This window comes from Balaenoptera musculus, chromosome 4, assembly GCF_009873245.2.
Source record: "Balaenoptera musculus isolate JJ_BM4_2016_0621 chromosome 4, mBalMus1.pri.v3, whole genome shotgun sequence".
NCBI classification, from domain to species: Eukaryota; Metazoa; Chordata; class Mammalia; order Artiodactyla; family Balaenopteridae; genus Balaenoptera; species Balaenoptera musculus.
In genome coordinates this window covers 72,332,752-72,358,422 of record NC_045788.1, presented here as the reverse complement: position 1 = coordinate 72,358,422, position 25,671 = coordinate 72,332,752, and the positions used below count along the sequence as shown (strand labels likewise).

Genomic DNA, 25,671 nt, shown 5'->3' with positions numbered 1-25,671 from the left:
TTAGCATTAACCCAGCGGTGGCCCCCTGCTGTCACCTGACAATCAGACTCCCACAGGTCACACCCTCGGCAGGCTCACAGTACAGGGTTGCACCCTGGGCACCACCCTGGCCCAGGGCGGCCACACAGAAATACACTTCTCACTGCACAGATCTCCCTTAAAAAAAAAAAACAAAAATCAAACAATCATCAGGTCAGAGAAGAATCACTTGCTCCCCCAGTGAAGAGGGTACACACTGGGTAGCCGAAGCCGGTTCCTCCTGGCTCCTCACAGTGGGGCGGGGGCCAGGACTCCTCGGGACCGTGTGACCACGGCCGGGACACTGCCGGCGGCCTCGCTCCCTGCTGAGGGTGGAAGGGATCCATCCCAGCGCCCACGGGTGGCGGCGAAGTGCTGGGAGCCCAGCCTGTCACCAGCATCCCCAGAGCCCCCGCAGACTGAGATGCAAATAGCTCCAGGCCCACGCGGCTCCCCGTCTGCTGACGAGGGTGGCTCGCTCCTGTTTCTTCTCTTGCTTCTTACTTTTTTCAGGGAGCAGAGTTCAGAGTAAGAGCTGGCAGTTCTGGAAACTTTCTCTTGCTCCTCAGACAACCGTGGTGATCATGGAGACCCGCTCCAGACACTTTCCACTGACTCGAAGGGGATGGGAAGGAGGGACCCTTCCTTTGGAGTGAGTGGCCCTCGGGCCCAGTCAGTGCACGGCTGGGCGAGGAGACCCCGGGCTCACAGCTGAGGAGACGGAGCTCCTCGCAGCACCTCACCTGGCCTGTAGCTCCTCTGACAAAGAGAACGGCATCTTCCCATTCCCGGCCCTTCAGAGGGCCTCGTGCTGCCTTAGCGACCTGGGCCACCTGCTGCTCCAGGGCCTGGAGGTTACTGGGCCGCCCTAGAGGCTGAACCCTTCAGTCTGGAGGAAACTACCGCTGCTAGAGCTACAGGAGTAGCTCCAGAGCAGTGGACATCACGCTGGGGTAGGAGGGGATAATCTGAGATGCCGCCTAAGGGGAGCAAACACAGGAGCGGGGATTCCTGCTGACTGGGCTTAGCCCCAGGACAGAGCCGGGTGCAGCTGAATCACCAAAGGGCAGGGCACACAGAGCACGTCCGGTTCTGAGGCCTGCTGTCCTTACCACAGACAGGTATTTAGGCAAGACTTTAGGCCCCCAACCCTGCATCAAGCCCCCACCTAGTAAAAATACTGAGAAGCACTTCCTTTGTCCTAGGACCCCTTGAGGGTTTCACCCCTAGGGTCCAGCCCTGGCCTCCCTGCCCTCCCCAGCCCAGCACAGTCAGGGGTCCGGTGGTCTGGGCCACGCCGAGCTGCAGAAGACAAGGACGAAGGGCTGCGTGTGCCCAGCAGCTCCGCCTCCTCGGGGGGTCTGGCTCCAGCCTCATCTGGTGATGCCTTGGTGAACAGACACAGCATCCTGGGGGGGAGGCTGGCATGGGGAGTCCAGAGGACAGACGGAGCGGGGGCTGACGGGAGGTGCTGGCTGTGGTGTCCCTCCTCCAGAGGGGGAGGTGGGAACTGTCAGGGAGGGGCCGGCAGGCCTGTCATCTCAGCAGGCCCCCTGGGCGGCTCAGCAGGGCAAGCTCCAGCAGAGAGGGTGGTGTGGGAAGCTCGGGTTCAGCCTGTTTCCCTGGCAACCAGTCTCTTCCAAAGCCAAGGCTGGTGAGGATCTGTGTGGTGGGAGCCTGCAGATCTGCAGGGCAGCGGCTGTACCAGCCTGTGGGTGGGACGTGACTGGGAGGTGGGCCAGCGCACCACCTCAGGTAGCGGAGGGACAGGCGGCGCCGGGGAGGCAGCGGCTGGGTTCCAGCAGGAGGGAGAGACCTGCTCAGTCCAGCTGGGGGGCTTTGCTGTAACATCCCTCTTTATCCCGCTCTGGAGCGATCACAGAAGCTTCAGTGTTGGAATCGCAGCCCTGGGGAGCTCTGTGGTTTCTCATGCTTCCTCACCCGGCACACGTTTCCCTCTGAGCAGTGTTAACTGGATTTACTGAGGAGAACAGCCTTATCTAGGGAGATTTCTGAATAGGTTTCCAAGGGAGGGCGAGGCTTGCCCAGAGCAGCTTCAGAGGCAGGGCTGGAGGAGGCTGGCCGTGAGGGCCAGCGGGAGCAGCTGCAGGAGCAGGGAGACGCTGGAGGCAACGATCGCTGAGGGATTAAACACAGGCGGTTAAGGCCTCCGAGTGCCGCGCTTGTGGCCCGCTGGCACTCATGTGCAGGACTAGATGCAGCATAGTTTCGGGCACTAAACTCACCTCAGGCTCCCTCTGGCTACCCTATTACAATTTTTCTTTCCCCTGGTTTCTTTACATATTCATTTCTTTCACAATTATACTACATGTATATTTATGCCGTTGCCCGAATCCTCTTCGGGTGACTATTTCTAGCATTTATAATCATCATCCAGGTCTGTCTGGGTTCCACAGCCAGTGTTTCAGACCCTCCCAGGACACTTCACCTTGATCGTCTGCAAAGACCCAGAGTGCCCTTCAGTTCACTCAAGGTTTTGGGTGAAAGGCTTAGAAAGATGCCCGGGGAGTGTGCCCACTCTTCCTCCGTGGGGTGTGAACCCGCCTGTCGCGCCCTACCTGTGCCTGAGCACTGCTGAGACAGCATCCCTTCCAGAGCCGCCATGTAGTCGGGGCCTAGCCAGTCACTGTAAGTAGTTTTCTCTCCCACAGGTACTGCCCGGAGGGTGGCATCCTTGAAAAGCAGGTCTTGGCCATGATAGTTGGAGGAGTCGAACATTTTGAACCCATTCTTATTGTGGTCATCTCCAAACAGGTCCTGGAAGCACACAGCAGACCTGCTTTGCATCTGGGCTCACAAATGGTCACCCGGGTATCACTTGCCACTGACTGCTTTATACACCAAGGGGCAAGGAAAGTCAGGTGCCAAGACTCCGCTTGGAAATCATAAGCTTGACAACTCATTGACCTCTGTTACCAAAGCAGATTTGGAGGAAGAGATGACCATAGCCGCCACAGTAAGACAGCCATTCAGAAACATCACACCAAACCAGCTCTTGGATACAGAACTGAAGCCTGAGCCTTACCCGCAGAAGGACCCAGAAATGAGAGATGATGTGGTTGAGATCACCGAGGGGTTTGCTAAACCTGCTCAGCACCCCTCAACCTCTTCTACCAGGCTTCCTCACTCTATCTGATGGGTGTCCTTTACCCCAAACCCAAATGATTTCATAAGAGAGCCCTTTGTTCTGTCACTAGTACTAAGAAGGTACTAGGTGAGTTAAATATCCTTTACTAACCCACCCTCCTAGCACCCAAGAGATTCTTGCAGCAGCTGTTGTCTTCCCTTGCTGGGGGTCCTTGGGGTGAGTGTGCTATGGCTCCCGCCCTCAGAGAGTCACTAAAGCGGCCAGAAGGGATGTGAGAAATTATGAATACATACAGGACATCAGGAGAACATGGACGAATGCTTATGTCAGCTTTTAAATACCAATCAAGGGGGAAAGAAAGAGTAAGGTGGTTATTGATCTTTCTGGGGGGACTCACGGATCCCCTTGAGGATCTGATGAAAGCTCTCAGCCTTCTCCCCAGAAAAGGGCACATCTACACAGGGCTCCTCCCCCACATCACTTCAGAGGGTTTGGGGACCCGTGGGGAAGCCCAGGGACCCATAGTCAAGAACTCCTGGGACAGAGGGACTCTGTGGGGAAGATGAGAGCAAACATCATTTCAAAGGTTACGAACCGGCCTGGAGAGCCAGCTGGCTCTGCGAGTCTGTGGCGCTTATGGGTGGAGGGAAAGGAGGTCAGTTTCAGCCTATGTCAGGTCGGGGGTGCGTAGAGGGGGAGGTTGGGAACCAGGGGCCCTGCTGTCAGACAGCCTGGGTTCAAATTTTAGGTATTTGTTTTTAGGCCAATAGGATTTGCTGATGCACTGGAAGTAGAGTGTGAGAGGAAGACAGGAGTCTGAGCTGACCCCTGAGGAAATGGAAAGGCTGAAGCTGCTCTTCACTGAAGTGGGGAAGACGGAGGGAAAAAGGGGAGTCCAACTTTGATTTGTTCAGCTCAAGATGCCTGTTAGAAATTGAAATGTCAAGTAGGTAGTTGTTAAAGATGCAAGTTTGAGATTAAAGGGTGGGACTGAAGCAGGGCTGAGGATGTACACTTAGGAGTCATCAGTATATAGACTGTAGTTAATGACCTGTGGCTGGACGAGATCGATATGGGTGTAGGTGCCGACAGAGAAGAGGGCTTAGGATTGAACCCTGGGGCACTCCGGTGGTTACCAGCCAGGGAAACGAGGAAGAACCAGCAAAGGAGACTGGGAGGAGAGGCCAGAGAGGTAGGAGGAGAACCAGGCAAGCGTGGGGCCCTGGGTACCAAGGGGGGGAACTGAGTCCAGGAAGGAGGTGAACTTCAGGAAGAGGGAACTCCAGCCAATGCTGCTGAGAGGTCAGGGAGAGGCAGACTGAGACACAGCCGCTCTATTTAGCAACATGGGTCACTGCGACCTTGACCAGGGCAGTTTCAGGGCCCTGGAGAGGTGGGGCCTCTCCAGAGTAGTCTCCATCCTTAAGAGAGACCAGGAGAGGAGGAATCGATGACTCCAGAGTAGAGATGGCTCTTTGAAGGAGTTTTGCTGTAAAAGGGAGTGGGATTACGGCTACAAGGGGATGTGAGGCCAAAAGAGGGTTCATTTGTTTTTACGAGATGGTAGAAATAACAGCAGGTTTGTATGTTGGTGAGAATGGTCCGGCTGAGAAGGGAAAATTAATGATGTAGGTGACAGAGGGCACAGTGGTTGGAGGGATGGCTTCGGCTAAGTGAACATCACAGAATTTCCCTCAGGCTTCCTCAGTTTCTCCTGAAGTCTGCTCCAGGTAGACTGAGGCGACCCGGGGGCTTGGCTCCCCTCTGTCACCCTCCTCCCAGTGAGGCAGCCCCTGCCCTGGCTCACCTGGGCCTTGTCCAGCAGTCCATACACAGTGAAGATGTTGGTGTCCGGCCGGACCATGACAGCATGGGATGGTATCTGTGCCAGGTTGCAGTCTGCGAACTGGGTCACCTCGGCCCGGGCCCCATTGGGACACAGCAGCTCGTAGTCCTCCGACATGAGCTCAGCAGCCCAGGGCTCAGAATTGTGGCCTGAGGGGATGGAGCAGAGGCAGGGAGAGGAATAGAGAGAGGCTGCTCTCCTCGGGGATCCCCAAATCCTTGGCTGGGGAGGGGTGGTGATATCTGGCCAGCTCCCCAGCCCTCTCCATTCTTCAATTGCTCTGCTCTATTACCAGGGTGAGAGAACCCAGCTGGGCTAATAAGGTTATTCGTAGGGAATAGGAAGTCTGCACTATGTAACTCTGCACTGTATGATCACTCCCATTTTACAGGTGGAGAAACTGAGGCTCTTAATCACTCCCCGGCAAAGAACTCCATCTGTGTGTTACAGGTCTCAGGGTGGGATTGGCTCCTCCCCTAAGAGCTGAAGTTCTCAAGCCAGAAGAGGTATAACATCAAGTACGGATCTGTAAGATGCAGTTTCAAAGGCCCCTCCTTGCAAAGAATCTCATCAGGTAGGTCTAGAATGGGGCCCAGGAATCTGCATTTTAAACTAGCAACCCAGTAATTCTGATGCAGGTGGTTGGTCCGAAGGCTTCCTGACAAACACTACTCTTAGGAATCACACTGTTTTTATGTCTTCCTGTATTTCCAGGAGGAACTCCAGGTGGGCCCACGAGCAGAGATAAAAGAATTTGAGTGGCCCTGGGAGGCAGTCGCCTCACTGCAGGTGAACCTCGCAAGGGCCCCGCCTCCTCCCCGGCCCTCAGCCCAGGACCACAGAGGGCACAGGCTGGGACCAGGCAGGGCTCACAGCTCCTGCAGGAGCACGCGGTTCCCTCCTTCTCGGGGATGATCCCCAGTGTTCTTGGTGGGAGGTTGGCAGGGGAGGGGGGGTATGGCAACAGGGCCTGGAACCCTTCCAGCTCTGTTGGGGCAACTGGTCTACAGCTTAGTGACTTTCATAGGCAGGGTGGGATCTGAGTTTTGAAATACTGACTGATGTTTTTTCCCTGCGTGTCTTGCTTTCCCTTCGCCAATGTCCTCCTCCCCTTCGGGCCCTCTGCCTTTCTGCCCTGAGTTCCTGGGAAGAGATGTGTTAGGACAGAGTGGAGAAGACTTAACCTCCAGTGTTTGGGGTTTCAAAGCCTGGGGTGTAGGGCAGGGTATATAGAAAATGCAAACAATAAAGTGTTGAAGGGAAACAGCTTTCAGTCTTCAAAATGGATAGATTCCCTGAGGAGGGAGAACAGGATGGGGCAGGGGAGTGATGCACGGTCAAGGGCCTGTACCCCAATAGGACCTCAGGTGGGGGCTTAGGGGTCCTGGAGGAGTTCCTGGGCTCTTCTTCCCGGGTGGAGCCCAGGAAGGTGACTCCAGAGAAAAAAACCACCTGTATGATGTGAATGGGGGTGTGCCCTGCCTCACACGGCTTGGGGGCTGCAGAGTGATTTCCCTGCACGTGGCATTGACCTGTTCAGGACCAAACACCAGATACTGATGTGCACTGATAACCCTGGGGAGAGAGGCCCCTGCCACCCATATCCACACACCTGGGTGCCACATAAACACCCCAGAAGGGGTTCTCTCCAAATTGATTGAGTTTCTACCATTTCAGTGGAATGGGGATTTGGATTCCAGACAAATAAAGACAGTCATGTGACCTGTGCATTTGGATACGTGGCCTGAGGTCTGTTCTTACCGCTCGGCCTTTGGGGCTCCTGGGATCCCCAAGGGGCAGAGCCTTCTAGACTCAGTCTTTCCCGGCTGCCACTTGGCCCACAGTCCCAGCACCATCTAGCGCCTGGATTCTGCTGGAGATGGGGAACAGCCCCACCAGAATCTGGCCCTGCCGTTTCCCAGCACCATCACATACCATTCGTGTTGTCAAAGACAGTCGTGTGCTTAACAAAGGCAACGTCCCCTGCATTCTCAACCAGGCACCTGCCACACAAGAAGCCAAGACAGGTGTCGGCAGAAGGTCCCACCCCTGTGCCTGGCCCCAGGACCACCTCCCCACACCCCTCCCGGCCCGCCAGGTACCTGAAGGCGCCACTGTAGCCGTAGTACCTCTCCTGGCTGTTTCCCACACACTTGTTGCGGCCTTGCTCGTCTCCCACGCAGAGTGTGCACAGCGAGGATGGGTAGTGCTCGGGGTTGTTCACGGGCACACAGCTGGCGCTGAAGAACTCACTCACCGCTGGGGCAGAGGGGCAGGGCTGTGCTGAGGGGCCGGCAGCAGAAAGGGCGGCCAGGGGGGACGTGGGTGGGCTGCTGCCCGCACAGATCTGCCCACTGGCCTGCCCCATGGCTCAAGGCCACCCATCCGCTCCAGTGCCCACCCGGCTCAGAGTGGCGTGTCTCCTCCTGGGAGGATCACAGGGACGGGGGCATTGCAGACGTTGTCTAGATACAGGAACCCCCACTGACAGCCCCTGGTAAGTGGCCGCCCAGCCTTCCCTTGAACTCCCTCAGGGACGGGGAACTCGCTACCTCGTAAACTCTTCTGTCCCAGTCAGAGCAGCCGCGCAGCTGTCTAGGGGTGGGAGCAGCCAGTTCTAACCCCTTACGTGTGCTTGTGTGGGTGGTTAGAAAAAAAATGTGTTTTTTTCCTCGGAGGTGCCAGCCAGGACAGAGGTGTGTGCAGCCAGCTTCCTCCTGCCTTCCCTTCACCAGGAATGTGCATGATTTAACACCCAGGGAGGGCCCTGCGTATGGCATATGGTGGGTGCCTGGTAAACGTGTCTTCTTCAGCTCTTATACAGATGGCTGGCCACTTTCCAGCAAGGTCCCCCAGATGCCCAGGGGGACAGCCCATGACTGGACGGTGGTACAGCCAGGCCCAGGGCCAGTGCACTCGCCCTGCTCCCCACGCCCACTGGAACTGTTCCACTCTGAGCGAGTAATTTGGGCAGGGGCACTGGCACCTTCGACAGAACCAGACACCCCTGACTGTGTCAAGCGTAGCCAAGAATATTCCCCAGCCTTCCCAAGAGCAAGGGGCATGTCAAGGAGGAAGAGGAAATCTCTCTGGGGCTGCCTTCTGTGGGGTCCTGCTGGGAGAGGACCCCAGCCCTCAGAGCTGGCCCTGACGCCAGCCAACCCCAAAGAAGAGCTTGCACATCTGTGTGTCTATAGAGGATGGTACCTGTGAGGACGTCGCAGTCCCTGGGCCGGATGAAGCCCCTCTGCACAAGGGCGCCCACGGGGATGTCCCAGCCTGCAGGGCTGCCGAAGCCTGGGTGGCAGGAGCGCTTGCCCCGCAGCTCGTCCAGGGTGAAGGCATAGGAGCTGTTCCGCTTCACCACGGCCACCGCGAAGTACGAGTTGCTCCTGTCCTCCGCTGGGGGAGGGGACACCAGTGAGGCCCCTCATCAAATGCTTAGTGGCCTCGGCTGAGCAAGAGTCAGGGCCGGATCCCAACGGGGCGCTTCTTCCCTCAAACCTGTTCCCTCTTGCCACTCTTGACCTCAGAGCAGTGGTCCTGGTCCCATACGCCTCTACCCACTGGTACTAGGCCCTGGTTGCCTGGGCTCAGGAGCACCCAGGCCAAGGGCCGGGTGGGTGTTCAGGGCGCACATCCAGCAAAGGGACCCCTGCGTGTCCCCTCACTGCTGAGAAGCAGCCTGTGGGGCTCCACTTTTCAGCATTCTGTGCACCCTCCAACAGTCTTCACCCAGAGGAATTTGTTTCTTTCCTTACACTCAGGTGGTATTTTTCTCACCCCCTGCGAGAAAGGTGGAGGCATAGCTGAGGCTGCAGAAGCGCTTTCCCTAAGATGAGAGAGTTTTCACGTCCAAGTGGAGGAGTCCTGAGGTCACTAGACCTCAGCACAGAGCACCTGGGCCCTGGCCCAGGCCACTGAGAAGGTGTTCATGAGCCGACAGGAAGGAGGGTCCCAGGGCCACCTTCCGTGAGCCATACGGTCTGGACGGAAGAGGCCAAGGAGGCTTTCTAGTTCAGGGCTTGGCAAATTACTCAGCCTGTTTTTGTACAGCCTGAGTTGCAAGTTAAAAATAATTTTTATATTTTTAAAGGGTTGTTAAAAAGAAAAAAGAAGAAGAAGAGGAACATGCAGCAGAGTCTGTATGTGGTCTGCAGAGCCTGAAGTGCTTACTCTCTGACCCTTTACAGAAAGTTCTCCAAAGCCTGCCAGACTTCCAGTGACTGGCTGGGCACACTGTGCCCGGGGCCAGAGTGGCTTGCCTGTGATAGACAGCAACTGGCCCGGGGAGAAAGGCTCTGATGAGTCGTTTTTATAAATATAAAAATATCAACCACCTCCCAGCCGAGGCCAGGTGGCTGGCACCTGCACTCACGGGCATAGTGCTCCCCGGCTGCTGGAACCAGGCCGTATCTCTTCCCCGCTGTGTAAATGTCCTGGCCCTTCAGGGTCACAGCGTCGATTTGCCCAGCCTGCAAGGGGACAGAAAGAGTGGCCAGGCTCGAGTGGGCCCCAGCGCAGCTCTGGGTGTCGGGATCTGACAGAGGTGCCAAGGCTGGGTCTCTCGGGGGCTTTGGCCTCAGGCTCCCTTCCCCTGGGAACCCCATCTTGCCCTATCTGCCCCTTCCTCTCCTTGTGAAGATGGGCAGGCAAGAGAGGTGTTTGGAGGACCAGAGGCCTGAAACAAACCACCACCAGCATTCCCATTCATGGGTGTCTTTCAATCTTTCAGCAAGTGTTTTCTGAGGGTCTCCTGTTGCCAGGCCCTGTTCTGAGCAGAACCTAGCACAATGCCTGCTCTCATGCTCGGTGTGGGTCTCCCCACGGCTTGCCAGCCTCAGAGACCTGGGGCACTGTACTGCACCCCCAGCACCTGGCCAAGGGCTGGCACACAGCACGAATGCAATACGTATTTCTCAAATGCCTATGTGACTGGATGAAGGAGCCAGGTCTGAAGAGACGGCAGTCTCAGGGTCTGTGGGAGGAGGCTCCAGGGTTGAGGGATGGAGCCCTGCCTCAGAAGCCAGCAGGAGGGGCCCAGGACCCTCCTCCCTCGGAAACCTCTAGAGACCTCCAGGTCACCTGCACCCCACCCCGCGTGTCCCTTCTGAAGTCTCTGGACAGCTGGCTCCTCAGACCCTGCCAAGAGGTTAACTGATAATCAAGCCATACCCCAAGGGAAGAAGCTGGGCCCCGGGGACAGAGGGGACACCGGCACCCCAGGAAGGTGCCCGACGCTGTTCAGGGCCAGAGGCATGAGGTTATGACGATGGAATAACGGGCAGTGGCACTGATGTTTTGAGCCTGGAGGGTGCCTCTCTGGGGGACCCCTTTTGCTCCCACGCAGACCTTGTCCACAGTGGTGTGGTGCCGGGGAGGAATCCAGACCCTAACCCACAGCCCAGGGGTTGGGCCAGCTGACCCTTCCTTGCCTGCATCACTGTGGTCAGACAGGAAATGGGTGTTAGAGCTACACTGGACATCACCTCTGAGAACCTTAGAAGTTAGAACTGAGGATCTCTGAGCCTTTGGCTGGGGTTCTCAGGGACCCCCCAAATCTACTCCTCTCCCCACAGGCCCCTGTGCAGCCCCTTGGCCCTCTGTGAGCTCAGGTGGAGAGAAGGATTGTGCCTGGAGACAGTTGCATCTCCCTGCATCTCTCCCTGCTCTGGTGCCCCTGGAACAGCCTCTCCTCCACAGGACAGCCTGCCAGGGTTAGGAAAAGAGTCCCCACCGCTAAGTCCCCTTTCCTCGATCCCCGCTGGGCTCCCCTCCCTCGGTGCCACATCTAGCTCTCGGCAACCCCTGGGGATAGGTGCTCCCCCACCCTTGAGCTGGGTGACCTGGGGCAAGTTACTTCCTCAGCCTCTCCCAGCCCCAGTCTCCACGTACGATAGTAATCATATCCACCCCAGAGTGTCGTTGTGAGGATTAACAGAGGAAACCCACACGAAGGCTTAGCACAGTGCGAGGTACATAGGAAGTGCGTGCTTATGAGACCGTTAGCGTCACGATCCCGGGCCCCTGTCCTTCCTGCCCACTCGCCTCTTCTCAAGTCATGTGCTGCCTGGCTGGGGCAGGGTGGACACACCTGAGGGGCTGTGACTTGGCCTGCACTCGGGGACCACCTTGAAAAGGGCTCCTCACCATCAGCTCCCACCTAGTAGCTCTTGAAAAGCAGGAGGAAATGAGTCCAGGAACCCAGGGGTGGAGGAGAACCCTGTAGGACTTCATCCCTGACTGCAGGGCCTCGGGCGCGTCTCCCACTCCTGGTCTCAGTCTCCAGTCAGAGAAGCGAAGCAGGACAGGGCTGAATGGGCTTTCAGAGACATGGCCTGTGCTTTTAACTACAGGTGGCAGGCATATTAACGAAGGCTTAGTCAATTTAATGGGCCATGACAAGCTTAAAAAAAAAAAAGACTAGGATAGACTACCCCAGAGACTATCAGCGCACATTGTACTTAGTAAAGGTAAGTACTGTTTGGCTTCATATCTCTCTATAGCGGATACATGTTTTTACATGTTTATATCTGAAAGAACAGTTTCTGTGTACTAGACTGTGATTGATGGAAAATGTATTTCTGACTGGCTTGCAGTTTAATAAATGATGAGCCAAGGCCACCCCGTATTGTGCACAAGGGGAAACTGAGACTCAGAAAGGGGAAGGGGCTTGCCCAAGGCCACAGGGTCATTAGCGCCAAGCTGAGCCAGTCTCACGGTCCTTCTGCCCCCTGCCCACTTGCTCAGTGCGGGGGAGCACCCCTCTGCCCTGCCCCCCGGGTGGGGTGGCTGTTTCCTGCGGCCACTTCCTCTTCCCCCTCCTCTGTGGCGTTGTCATGGGAGACTTTCTTCTGCTCCCCAGGCTGCCCTGTGTCCTCCAGACCAGGTGGGACAGAAGGAGGGCTGGGAAGGACCGACCATCCCAGGCACTGCCCCTGCCCGCCCACCTGGCCCGCTCTGCCCCTCTCGACACGGCTCCCACCTGGATCTGTTCCATGCAGCGCTGGGGGGACGTGGCGGACACACACTGGATCTCCGGCTTGAGCCTCTGCCGGCTGAAGGCCACAGCCATGTCTCCGCACTTCTGGATCTCGGGCGTGGACAGCACACACCAGCGCAGGTAGTGGGGCAGCCCTGTGTGGGCGTGGGCGTGGGCGTGTGGTCACGCTGGCCTGCCTCGGGGCTGGCCCTCAGCAGGAGGAGCCTGGAGCCACACCCAAGGGAAATTCTGGCTCTTTCCCTGGTTAGCTACAAAGGGTAAGTTATTTCACCACCTGATCCTGTTTCCTTACCCAGAAAGGGGACCACTGAACCTCTTTCAAGGGGCTGTGAGGACGCTTGAGGCAGATCATGGCTGTCGTGTATACAACTCAGGCCTGGCATACCATCTCCCTGGCTGTAGGTGGTGGATACGCGGTGGGGGGATAGATGCAAAAGCCATTTGTAGACTACTTTAAGGGTCCAGGAGAGAGAGAGTGCCAGAGCCAGGGCTGTGGCCATGTGGTGAGGAGGAGTGAGGCACGGTGGAGGGAGAATGACAGGACTTGACGCATTCCGTATGGAGGGGCAAGGAGACCCTTCGGGTCTGGATCCCACCCCCTGGAACAGGTGGGGTTTCCAGGGTACAGCAGGCCATGCGACTCCAGAGAGTCTTCTTCCCCTACCCCCAGAGGCAGGAAGGTGGAAGCAACAGGTTCCCATCGAGGCCAAGAGACACACACACCTTCTGGGGTGAGTGTCCTCCTTTGGCCACCTCTCCAGAAGGCCTGGCCACACCTGCGGTGAGGCGAGGGCCGGCGGGAGAAGAGACAGCTGGACTTACGGTTGGGGTCACAGAGGAGACCCTTCATGGCATGCAGGTACTCGCGGCCCAGCCATGCCTCGTAGGTCTGCGTGGCGATGGGCACCAGCTCGGAGGTGGAGTCTTTGAACAGCAGGTTCTTCTGGCCGTAGGCCTCAGAGCTGAACATCTGGAAGCTGCTGCCCTCATGGCTGAACAGGCGCTGTGTGTCAAGGGGTTGGGGTGTGGGCTGGTGAGGAGCTGCAGGGGCGAATCCTTTCCTCCCAGTTCAGCCACCATTTCCTTCTTCCTGGGCTCTCAGGCCAGGCGCCCACTCTGAGGACCAGGTGAGGCTCCGCCTCCCTCCTTCCCCTGTGCTCCCCCCGGTGCATTCTGCCTTCTCATACTCAGCCGGTTGAACACGTGGCTCGTGGCCCCGGTGTGCGATGGTACTCAGCACAAGCAGTGGGGCTGAGCATCGGTGGTATGGATGAGCAAAACTAACTAAAGCTGGTGCGGCCCACGGGCAGAAACTGGCTGCTCTTGTAAGCAGCGGCTTCAGCAAAACATTATTCACCACATTTAGTGAATGGTATACTTCGACATTTAGTTTATTTGCTTATATGTTCTGATTTTGGTTTTAAGCGCCACAAGTACCAGGAGCTTTCTCTGAGGGGTGCCTGAGTCCCCTGGTCTCCCCACTCTGGCCAGCCCTCCTCGCTGCCAGCTGGCACAGTTGGTCCCTTCTTCACTCTGAGTTGGCCTGAGGTTGAAGGCCACAGAGGTCTGGCTCCCCAGCTGGGGTCTGTCCCAGGGGGGGGCCTCTGGGTCCTGCCCCTCCTAGTCTGGCTGGCCCAGCCCCAGGATGGCTCTGAGCTCCAACCCCGGTGAGAGACGAGAAGGTCCAGCATCACCCTGAGAAGCTGTGTGGGGTGCCCTGAACTCACCTGGCCTTCGTTGAGCATCCGGAAGATGAGACCCCCGTCTGTGTCGGCTCGGACCACCACGGCATGAGCAGGCACCCGAGCCAGGTGGCATCGCCTCCATTCAGTGACATCAGCCCGGCTGCCATCCCGGCACAGCAGCTCGAAGTTCTGTGACAGCAGCGTCTGGCCCCAGGAGGGCAGGGTTTTCCCTGGGAAGATGGGAATCCTGTGGTGAGCCAACTCCTGTCCTGGGTGGGGCTTGGTGGGGACATCAGGCAGGACCCTCGAGAGCGAGCCTGGGGAGAGCTTAGGGTTTCATGGCCACAGGCCCACAGTGAAAAGAAACCCTTATGGGAGGTGAGAACCAGAACCACACCAAGAAGTGAGAACCCAGAACCACACCAGGAGGTGAGACCAGAACTCAGAATGAAGAGGAGCTTGGTGGCTGCACCGTACAAAACCAGGTGTCTCTGTAGACTGTGTCTATTTACTTACATTTTTTATTTGTCACCAATTTCTAGTAATAAAATGGATTTGAGATCTCTGACAATAACACAATATATATAAACAGAACTGCTCATTAAAGGTAAAAAGAGTAAGAAAGTAAGAGAAGCTTAGGATGAGAGAGAGGAATGTGTCAGGAGTTCACCACTGCCGTCTGGCACTAAATTTAGCCCTGAGCAGAGGGCAGGGGACGCGGGGGCCATGGTGGAAACAAACCCCGACAGAATTCACCAGAATCGTGGCCCAGAGAGAAGAGGGTAAATTCCCAAAGCTTCAGTCACAACTCCAGCTATTAATATTTTGGTCTTTTTCCTCCATGTCCTTTTTTTCTATTCTATTTTCTAACTATTTTAAATATGGTTAAGGACATACATGATAGGCAATTTTGCATCCTACTTATTTAAAAATATTTTTACTGGAAGCTTTCCATAAAACTCATTTATAAGAGTGAATATCAACACCAAATAGGAATATTAAGAAGACGAATTTCAAGGATTGTAACTCATGCAATAAGATATACCACAGATGGCCCTACATAACAATATTTTAATGACTTTTAAATTTTAAAATGAGGAGGATAAACCTCTGCTAGAAAATAGGAGGGAAAAAGATAATTTGTGGGATCATGAACACTCTATTCACTATTTAAAAATAAACCAGAAAACCAAGAGAGTAATAGTTTGGAAAAGTCCATAAAGGTCATTTTTAATGACTGCATGATAATTTATAGCACTCTCAACAATTACTCAGTGTCATTCTCTCCCCACTCCCCAACTTTCCTCTATTTATAAACTGCTGCAAAACCTTTGCAGTAGAGCTCCAAGGGATCATTTGGCCTTCCCTCGAGACAAATGCATCATTTAGATATTTCGATCTGCCACTCCTGTTTTTCTTCACTAGGGACAATTAAAACCATATTACTTCACTACTTTGCACATTTATGTCAATTCCACTCTTTTGCTCTTACCAACCTTTTTGCCTGAAGACAACTCTTTAAAAAATTACTTCCTTAGGTTTCCTTAGACTATCATCAACATTTTAAAAGAGATGGGTTTAACCCAATACACCCCTAATTCTTTCTCCATCTTCCAAATTCTCGTTTGCTTGACTCATCATAGGATCGTCCTGCTCTGAAGACAATCCTATGTTTCCTTTTTCAGATCAGTTTTTTCTCAAATCTGGTTCATGTTGTTTGCCTTCATGAATGTCAGACTATATGATGGACCTTCTGATTTAAAAGGAAAGATTAACAAAAAAAAAGAGATAATGATTCTTTTAAAAAAAATGATTAGACATTATGGAACAGGCAAAAGTGTAGAGACAAAAGTCTGACTGGTGGGCATCAGGGAGGAGGTTGGAAGGGATTGACCAGAAAGGGGTATGAAGGAACTTTTGGGGTGAAAGGTCTGCCACAGTCACTATCTTGATTGTGGTGGTGGTTATACAACAGTATGTTTCTGGCAGAACTCATAGAACAGTACTTCAAAAAGGGTGCATTTTACTGTATGTAAATTATACCTCAATTAAAAAAAACCTAGAAGATTCTTAGGCAAATCCAAATTAGGGTACATTCTATAAAATAACTGGCCTGACTCTTCAAAAATGTCAATGTCACTAAAAACAAAGATTGAGAAACTGTTCGAAGTTAAAGGAAACTAAAGCAACCTAAAAGCTAAATACTATGTGTGATCAAAGATCAGGCCCTGGCCTGAAAAAATTGCTACGAAGGACAGAATTGGGACAATTAGTGAATCTAGAACGTGGACTGTAGCTTAAATATTGTGTTGATGTTACATTTCTTGAATTTGATAACTGCACTGTGGTGAGGTCCACATCACCTTGTTCTTAGGAAACATGTACTAAAGTATTAAAGGGTGTGATGTGGGCAAACATATTCTCAAATGGTTCGGAAAGACACACACACGTACAGAAAGAATGATCAATTCCATGTGGCAAATGCTTAAAGCTGGAATCTAGATAAAGAATAAATGGGGGTTCTTTGAATTATTCTTGCAACTTTTCTAAAGCTCAATTATTTCAAAATCTAAAAATTTTAAAATGACAACGGTATAATGGATCAACACCTAACACCAACCCATCTTTAATAAGTCCTCGTCCAGGGATAAGGGATGGCTTCTTCAGGAAAAGGACCAAAGGCTGGAAGGGACAGTAGATGACAGCTAGTGCAGAGGTTTGCAAACTTTCGTTCTTCAAAAGCAGAATCTTCACACGGAAATGGAACCCAAGGCCAGAAACGTATCAGAGCGGGGCAGAGCCGCTCACCCGGTCCCCTTGCCCACAGAGCAGCTGAGCTCCGTCGGTGAGCCCCACCTCTTTCTTTCTGTCAGGGAGGGTTATGGGGCCTGAGATCTGCTGCTGGGGGCAGCCCATCCACTCACCGTCTGTGTTCTCCAGCACCGTGCTGTGCTTCACAAAGGCCACGTCCCCGGCCCCTTCTGCCAGGCACCTGCGCAGGTGGAACCAATGAGCTGCCATCCTCCACCTCGGGAGGTCTGGCCTGGGCCATGGGGGGTGGGGTCACAGAGGGCACGCGTTTCGCAGTCATGCTGTCCTGGGTTCCAGTTCCCCGGTTTGTTGGCCGTGTGGTTTTGGCAAGTGGTGGAGCCCTCCTAGCCTCTATCGCCTGTAAAGTGGGGATGAGAAAGTGGCTCCCGTAGGGAGAGATCCTTTATAATCCGTGTAGATCCTCTACAGCTGAGCTTGGGGCCTGAAAGGAGTGGGCGCTCATATGGCAGCTGCTTGATCAGCAGCCTTAACACTCAGGATGTGCTGAAGATGACCCCTGAGGTCATCCCAAAAACCCCGAGTGGAAGGGACCAGGACTTCGTGGATCCTCTATCTGTCACTGCCCAGTGAGGGAGGCAGGTCAGGGCCTACTAGGCAAAGGGGCTGCCTGGGTCCCTACAGCCAGCAGACAGGCAGGGACTGGACTGGGGGGATGACACCAGGAGAGATGGGGTGGGCGAGAGTCTCTGGCTTGGAGGACCAAGAACTGTTTTTCTCTCTGTGCCCCAAACTGCATTTCCCTTATAACACTCTGGGGCATGGGGGCCCAGCAGGCTCTCGGGTTCCAGGTGGAAACACTGTGGCCAGGGCAGTCAGAGGGACCTGGGAGACTCCCATGCCAGCCCCCATCGAGTGTTTCCTCCTTTGGGGACAGATGGAAGGGCACCACAAGCAGTTAGAGACTCTCTTGTCTCCATGGAGGGCTGCTCTAAAGCGCCAACCTGAACAGGGGCAGAGAGAGGCCAGCCCTGAGCGTCAGGCCTCGGGGGTCCCCCCCATGCTCCCCAACTCCAGCATCCTCCCTCCAGGTCTCAGACACCAGAACGGGGACCTGGGAGCAGCCAAAGGCTGTTTTGGACGTTTTCTTCTCTCTGAGCCCTTACTTCTCTAAATATACCAAACATGTTGATTTTATGAGCAAATCCCGCCTGGCACATACCAGTTTGAGGTTTTTAAACTAACCAGGCACATGGACTATATAAAGCGTGCTTTGATGAGAGGCAGCTGACATCGCCACTCCCCCAGGGGCCCTCCCTGTGCCGAGGTGTTTTTCCCCTGCGCTTGTGGCCCCGTCCCAGCCCCTCTCACCGGAAGGCCCCGCTGTAGTCGTAGTATCTCTCCAGGGGGCTCTTGTCACACACCCCTTCCCCGGCGGTGTTGCCCCGGCAGAGTCGACAGAGGGACTCTGAGTAACTGGTCTTTCCTGCCCCGGGGACGCAGCTGCCCCCAAAATAGTCGCTGACAGCTGTGGGAAAGAGACAGAGGGGGTCGGTCACACAGCATCAGACCCCGCCCCATCCTCCAGGGAGCGCTCAGGCCACTCGGGTTGGAGTCAGGAGGGCTGGGCTCCCCAGGGACCCAGCTGGACTCCCCAGGCTTCATGTCTGAGCAAAACTGGAGCGCTGGATCTGCTCAGTGGTTCCCAGACGGGGGCCACAAAAGTGTGGGCGTCGGAGAGTGACTGCTGTTACTTGAAAATGGCTCAGGGATAAAACGCTTACCCCCAGATGGCCACACAGGACAACCATCAGCCAGACAGTGCTCTCGCTGAGGGTCTCACTTCAGAAGGGGTTACGTGTAATCAGTGAAAGTAGGGAAGTAAATGATTACTTAAGAGTATAATTAATTTGATAGACTACACTTCTCAAAACACAGGGAGGGGAGGGAAACAGCAGAGAAGGAGGCCTGGCTGGGGACGAATTCAGGATCTGCAGGATTCTGGGGCCCTTGCCAGCGCCCAGGCCCCGAGTCCACCCTCCTGGCAAATATTTATCCTGCGCCAAGGACCCCCTAGTGCCACGTAGGGTGAGCCAGTTGCACTGTGCTCGGCTAAACCAAGCTCTTCCAGGGCAGGTTCCTTTCTTGGTCTTTCTGCATGCTCGCAGGGGAGTGGATATTTAATAAATGTGCCAAATGACTGGCAAACCTCCCACAGCTGGGCGCCGTCTGAGAGGACGTGGCTTCCAGGCCCTTGTGCGCGGTGCTGTGTGGGGGTAGAGTATCCACCTGTATGTGTGTGTGCAGGTGGGGGCAGCATGTCTGTGTGTAGTGTGTGGGTCTGTGCCTGCATGGATGGGCGTGCCCGCGTATGCATGCACGTGTGCACACGTGTGTGTATGTGCGTGTGTGGGTTTGTGCGTATGTGTATGCGTGCACGTGTGTGTGCACCACAGTGACCGGGAGGGATGGAAGCTGAGCTCATAATAACGTCAGCTCCCTGCAGTGAGCACAGCCCCTGTGCCGTGCATTCTGCCAAGATGTTGTGTAGATTATCCCAGTCCTCCCAACGCCACAGCATTGGAGTGTTAATTTCCCCATTTTACAGGTGAGGAAACTGAAGTTCAGTGTGTGGAGTAATCCTTCTAAGGGCAGGTCACGCTGAGCCAGGGTGTAAACTCACATGTACCCACAGCGAAGTCTGGGCTCTGAGAGACGAGGTGCTCGCCTATGTGCAGAGCAAACCAGGAAGCAGCACACTCAGGAACAAGGGGTCTGGGGACGCCTGAAACTCTCCTCAAGGGGTGGTGTGGTCCCAAGAGGGCAGTTTGAGAAGGTGGTGGTCATGTGTCAGGGGCCACCTCAGACTGGCGCAGCTGGGTGGCCAGCAGGAGTCCAGGAAAAGGTGACCTGCATCCTCACAGGGTCCAGGTCACCAGAACCAGGGCTCTGGGCTCCCAGCCAGGTCCCCTCAGCACCTCCTGCCCTCGCTCAACTTTCACAGGGCACACGCTGCTTGCAGGATGGCCCTATTCTCACCACCTGAGAATCAGTGGTGGGTCTCTGATTAGCCACTTGTGAGCTTTCTGGGCGCAAGTTCGCAGCTTGTTTGGGTCCTGAAAGAACACGGCTTCTGACCCCGTCAAGCTAAGGACACATTCGTGGCAAGGGCGACCACGTCTACACCAGGGGAGAGGTGCTCCCGGGCGATTCGCTGCCTCCCGCGGGGTGGGCCTGCAGGCCCCGTGCTTGGCTGTGCCGGGGCCCCGGGAGGAGTGAGTGAGGGTTGAGTGCCTGGAGGAGCCAACCAGGCGGAAATGTAAGTGGGGCCAACACCAGGCCAGCCAGCGGACAGGAGGGAGTGATGCCATCGACGAGGGGTCCGGGGAGGCCCAGGGGAGGCGGCTGTGAAGGTGAGCCCGGAGGGAGGCTGTCCCACGAGGGGAAACGCAGAGCCCCTGCGGGAGAAGCCGCTGGCGGCCAGCCCTCACCTTTGAGCACATCGCAGCCCATCACCGAGAGGCGGCCACTCTCCACCAGGTAGCCCACGGGCACGTTCCAGCCCACCGTCCGGTTGATGCCCGTGTGGCAGGACGTCACGCCTTTCAGGGTGTTGATGGTCACGTGGGAGCCCCTCTTCACCACAGCCACGGCATAATAGGAGGTACCGACCTCTAGGAGGAGGGGAGAGGAGAGGAGTGAGGGTGGGAAGGAGGCTGGGACCCTGCCTGGGAAGGCTGCGGGAGGAGGGTGCGGGTGTGTGCACGGATGCATGTGTGTACGCGTGCACGTATGTGGATGTGCACGTGTGTGCGTGCATGGCATTCTAGTACCAAGAGAGCAAGTGGGTGCAATCCACGTGTTGTATCACAAGACCCCGCCCCCTCCAGCCTCTGCGGTAGCTATTATCTTGAGATGTTAATTCATTCATTAATTTCCCCCTTGTCCTGCCCGAGCCAGCTGGCACTCAGCCGGGTCTACATTTGCACACATCAAGGGAGCTCTGTAGTCAGACCAAAAGCAGAAGTAGCCTGCAAGTCTTTCGTTTTCCAGAAGTCTAGCCCCTTAGGAGAACTTAGAGGATGTGAGGGAATGGTATCACATTATGCGAAGAAGGGTGGTTGGGAGAAGCAGAGGGAGCAGGGCAGGGACTTCCCTCAGATTAGAAAAAGTGATTTCTCAGTGCTGGGCCAGGGATGAAGGGGTAGAGACAGAGAGAGACAGGCACACAGACACTCACTCACACACAGAGAAGCAGAGAAACACGAACGATTTGGCCCCAAATCACTCAAGACCCGAATGGGGTGCATGTGGGTGGGCGAGGGTCTACAGCCTTGCGGAAGATTCCCCTGGGCCACAGGTTGCCTGGAAGAGGCCACTCAGACAAGACAGGGATGACTCCTCTATGGGACTGATGACCAGAGGGCATCCATCACACACAGACATGTACATGTCTGCCCGGGGGTGGCCAGATGCCCATGATCATAACGAAGCTGAGTTCTAGGAAACCAAGCCAGTGTTATTTCTTGCACCCCTGAGCCTGGCCCCTGTCAACCTAAGCTGCCTGTCTGGTCCCACTCTCTAACTCCCCACTCTCCTTCTAGTTTCTTGAGATCACCAAGCTCTTTTCTACTTGGGACACTTTTCAGAGTGCAACTTTAATGTCACCTCTCCAGAGAAGCCCTCCTGTCTGCTCTATTTTAGCTGGTCTTCCACAGCCCTTATCTTCTCCCTCATGGCCTTTACTTCCTTCACAGCACCCAGCACATTTGTAACTACAGTTTTTGGTGTTTATTTACTATGTGACTCTTGCTATTTGAGGGCAGGAATGGGTTCTCTTGCTTACTACTCTATGCTCATGACTGGCATGTAGTAGGTGCTCAATGAATGTGCTGAATTGATTAAAAAGGAAGAGCTGTGTTTGTGGCCCACGGGGCAGGGCTGTTTCTGGCCATTGAGTGGAAAGCCTGGCTGGTTTGCAGGGTTGGACTGTGTCATCTGACAGTCATCAATTCAACAGGTGACCAAGCGAGGCCCTGTGCTGGGTACCAGGCACCAGGGGTATACAAGGATGAAGACCAGGCTTGCCTCAGGGGACTCGCTGTGGTGAGGACAAAAAAAGAACAGAGGGGAAAGGACCTTGTAGAGTGAGTCAGTGCTCTGGAAAGCAGGAAAGAGCGGCCCTTTGCAGGGGTGAGAGGACCCAGGGGAGCTCTTTGGAGGTGACAGCTGAGCTGGGCTGTGGCAGACGCTAGGCACTGGACAGGTAGAAGCGAGGGGTGGGTATCCAAAGGGCAGGCTGTGCCAGAGGCATGTCTGGTGTGAGTGCAGGGCTGGGGCAAAGAAACGCACATTTCTGAGCACACACCACGTGTCAGGTGCACACAGACCGGCTCATTTAATCCATGTGACAGGGCAGGGACCTCTATCCTGATTTTATGGTCAAGGAAGTGGAAGTTGTTCAAGGTCACACAAGATGACAGGAAGGGGCAGAACTGGGATTCCTTGTTGGTCTGTTGGGCTCTGCAGCTCCTAGACACCACCTCCTGTCTGGCCACATCCCCACTCCACGCTGCATCTGACAGGGCACTGGAGAGTGCGGGGAGCTGGGCATCACTGATGCCTCGTTCACCTGGCAATCATGCCCCGCACTACACCAGGCATGGGGTAGCCCCTCAGTAACAGCTTGTGGGTGACGGTTAGGGGGCTGCTGGGCTCCCCATGAGGAAGAACAAACTCAGGTCAGCCCCTCTTGTCTCTGGCACCCCCGGCTCTGGGGACAGGACTACTGACCAGCTAGGGGGCTGCAGAGTCGGGCTGGGCCCAGCAAGGACATACTGCTGGGTGACCTCCTCTCTCCTTCGAGCCCCCTCCCACTTGGCCCTCTGACCTTGATCATACACCTCGCCCACCACGGGCTTCAGGCCGTGCTCCTTCCCCGCCTCGTAAATGGCTCCTCCATCCAGAGTGATGGCGTCAGCTTCCCGGGCCTGCTGGGAACAGGTGGGTCAGTGCAGCCTGGCCCCCGGGGCACTCAGCCAGGAGCTCAGGGACACCTGCCCAGGGCCCCTTGAAAAGCCCTGGAGGTCCACGTGGTCCTCTTCAACTGGCCTGGGAGCCCTGTCCTGGCTCAGCCTCTCAGGCCCCTTCCCGCCAGGGCCTAGGGGTCTCCCCCGACCAGAACCAAGGGCTCACCTTGTTTTTATAATTATGTTATTTAAAAAATATTAATTTTATAGGACTACACATAGTTAAAAATCAGATAGCGCAAAATGAAAAGTAGTGAGAAGTGAGTCTCCCTCACTTTCTTGTTTCTAAACTCCCTGCCTCTGCTACTAACCTGTTTCTCGGGTTTTCTCTCTAAGATGCAGATTGAATCCTACAAATATCCTCTTCAATTGTTTCCTTTTTGTTTTAAAACACAAATGGGGTCCACGGGTAAAATGATAGCTCAACATAATTGGTTTCCACCCTCACGGTGGAGCCTGGCCCAAGCCCTTGGCCACATGGATGGTGACAGGATTAGCTCTGGGGGCGCACCAGGGGCTAAGCTGGAATGGAAACCCGGGTCCCCTTGTGTTTGCCCCCAGTGCTTCTCTCCACACCTTGTCCTGTACTGAAGTCCTGCCTCTTAATTTAGTCCGTGCCAGTTAGCAGATCTCCTGCCCCTCAGAACAGCTCTCCGACCCACCATGCACCCACCCAGGACTGCTGGCCCTGTTCCTCCTGCCCCAGAAAACACACAAGCCCAGTTCTGGAAAACTCCAAGGAGTGAGTAACTGCCATGGGCCACGGAGGGGGTCTGCTGTCTGGGCTCCCCTGGGTGGGGCAGGTCATGTCCCCCATGTAGAGGGGCTCTGTGCAAGGAAACTCTGCCTCTCAGACACCTTTCCCCACCGGCGCCCTGAGCAGGGCCCTCCCTGGGCCTCCCAGGGCCTGGGCAGGAAACAAGCTGGCCCTTGTTGCCGGGGAAACTCAGGAGATCCTATCGACCGGCCCTGGCGGTGGGGAGGACTCCGGAGCCTTTCCCGGTGAATGAGGCCATTGTGCGCTCCCTCCTGAGTCAGAGCCCTCTGGTCTGTGCAGAGCGGAAGGGAGAGGACTCACCGTGATGAGCTGGAGGCAGTGGTCAGCTGAGGTGCCCTGCACGCACAGGAGGGAGGGCTGGATGCTGGCTTGCTGGAAGGCCTTGCTCATGTCACTGCACTTCTGCTGCTCCGGGTCTGAGATGGTGCACCATCGCACCTCCATCCCTCCGAGTGCTGGGGATGGGGGACAGTGAGGCCCGGCTCCAGCAGCCCCAGCCCGTGTGTCCCGTCAGCACGTATAGCCAGTCCTGTGCAGCAGCCCTGCCCTCTCACTGTGGGGTACTGGGGCACAAAGAGGCGTCACAGGCTGGGAGGGGGCCGGGCTCACTGGCAAAGCTGTGCGTGGGCCATGCACTCCCCGCACTTGCCCAGCGCGGCTCAGAGCCGGGCCCTTTGCATAGGCCAGGGAGGGTTTCCCTAGGTAGCAGCTGGGCTTCCCCCGCCCACCCCTCCCTGGCCTGGAGCACAGCCTGGTGGGTGGAAGGAGCACTGGCTGTTTCCTGCCCCTCTTGGGCCTGTGTGTCTCCAGCAAGAGGGTGCTGGACTGGGTTCTCTCACCCAGTGGTGTCCCTGGGCCCTCCTAATGAACTGGGACATGAGACTGGGAAGAGGTTGTGGCTGCCCTTGAGGAGCCTTGCACCCTTTGGAGCATCTGTGATTATGCCCCCTGCAGACCTACCCTCTGTGGGCACAGTGCCAGGCCCCTGACAAGGGGAGGCTGAGGAGTCAGCAGGTTGGGTTCAATTTCCTGCTCCTCCAGCTGGTGACTTCAGGTAACCTATTTGACCTCTCTGAGCCTGTTTTGTCATCTGAGAAAGCAGATGAGGAAACCACCTTCTGCGTTTTAAGTAAACCTCTGTAGAGCCAGGACACAAGGTCCTCAGTGGACTGCCTCTTAGGCCCCTCCTCCTGATGGGGACCCTCTTGGGTCCCGTGATCTGGGGATCCTGGGGGCCCAGCAGAAGTGGTGCCCAGCTCCCTGAGGTTGCTGCCTTTGCAGACCCGAGCTCCTCCACCACTCACCCTCCCAGCCAGCCCTGCTAGGCATGCCTGTGCTCCTGGGAAACCTGAGGCTTTGGGTCCATTTCCACCCGCCAGGGACCCTCTCAAGGCAGCCTGTGCTTTCCATCCCCACCCCAAGGGTCAAGACTGCCGGTTCCTCCACAGCCTCCCTTTGGCCCCCTCCGCCTCCCCCAGCTCCGGGTGGCCCCCTGGAATGTGGAGGTGCCCTCGCCCTCTCTAGTGCTCCAAGGCTGCACCCTGGTAGGCCTAGCAACTGCCGGGCCCGGACCGGGGTGGCAGGTCCATTTGTCGTACTGACGAGGTCAAAGCGGTGGCTTGAAGCCATCCTTCCAGCAGCCTCCGCCCGCGGCCCCCGCGAGCCGCTCCCGGAGGTCCGGCCTCACGTCTCAGCGTCCGGGACCGTGACTCCCTTGGGAGCGGCCCGTGCTGACGCGAGGAGTCCCGGTCTGCGCCTCCCACCCCCTATCCATGCAGGGCGCCGTGGAGCCGTCTCCCGGGCAGTATCTCTCTCCTCCTCCCCTCCAATCCCTCCGAATCTTCTCCCGCCTCCCTCCCCACGGGGGCTCAGAAGAAGTAGAGCCGTTCTGGCTCCCAAACCCTCCTTGGGCTTCCTCGCCCATCAAGAGCATTCACCCTCCGGACCTCCCCCCCCCCCCCCCGACACTCCAGGGCTCTCCACTCCACGCCTCTGCCCGCGCCTCTCCTTCCTCCAAGAAGCCCTCCAGACATCCTGGTCTGCCCGGGTCAGTGCTCGTTCCCTCCCCCGTCCTTCTTCGCGCCTCGCGCCTCTCTAGCCTCCCTCCTTTCCTGGGAGACAAAGGTTCAGGACACTTTTTCCAGCCCGCGGGACCCTCCTGGGTGGGTGGGTGGGTGTGTGTGTCTGGAGAACTCCAGGACCCCCGGCCCAGCTCCTACTCCCAGGGCCGGGCGGCGGGGTCTCACCAGTGCGCAGAGCCAGGATGAGCCACAGAGCCACGCTGGGGCCCCGCATGGCGCAGTCTAGAGCTAGCTGGGGCTGGGTTTGGCGCGGGTTTTGTCTAGGTGTGGGTCCAAGTGGGTCAACAGCAGCCGGAGCTTTCTTCCTCCTTCTTCCCTGGCACTGGCCTTCAGCTCCTTAAGTGCGGCCGGGG

General features: G+C 56.0%; 1 protein-coding gene across 4 annotated transcripts; it reads right to left on the bottom strand.

Annotated features, from left to right (window-relative positions):
* MELTF (melanotransferrin) lies at nt 1-25,671 on the bottom strand. 4 transcript variants are annotated; one of them, XM_036849574.1, is made up of 16 exons: nt 25,484-25,671; nt 23,538-23,692; nt 22,321-22,420; nt 19,922-20,104; nt 17,802-17,958; nt 16,586-16,653; nt 13,704-13,891; nt 12,799-12,979; nt 11,959-12,110; nt 9,352-9,448; nt 8,181-8,375; nt 7,076-7,232; nt 6,909-6,976; nt 4,935-5,122; nt 2,598-2,796; nt 1-2,157 (listed from the first exon to the last, which is right to left on the bottom strand). In XM_036849574.1, the coding sequence occupies exons 1-16, from the start codon at nt 25,530-25,532 to the stop codon at nt 2,075-2,077; spliced, it is 2,220 nt and encodes a 739-aa protein (XP_036705469.1). In that variant the 5' UTR covers nt 25,533-25,671; the 3' UTR covers nt 1-2,074. The 4 variants fall into 4 exon arrangements, with proteins under 4 accessions (XP_036705469.1, XP_036705466.1, XP_036705468.1 ...); XM_036849571.1 differs by having other exon boundaries at nt 7,076-7,256; nt 22,321-22,423; nt 25,484-25,631; XM_036849573.1 differs by having other exon boundaries at nt 22,321-22,423; nt 25,484-25,631.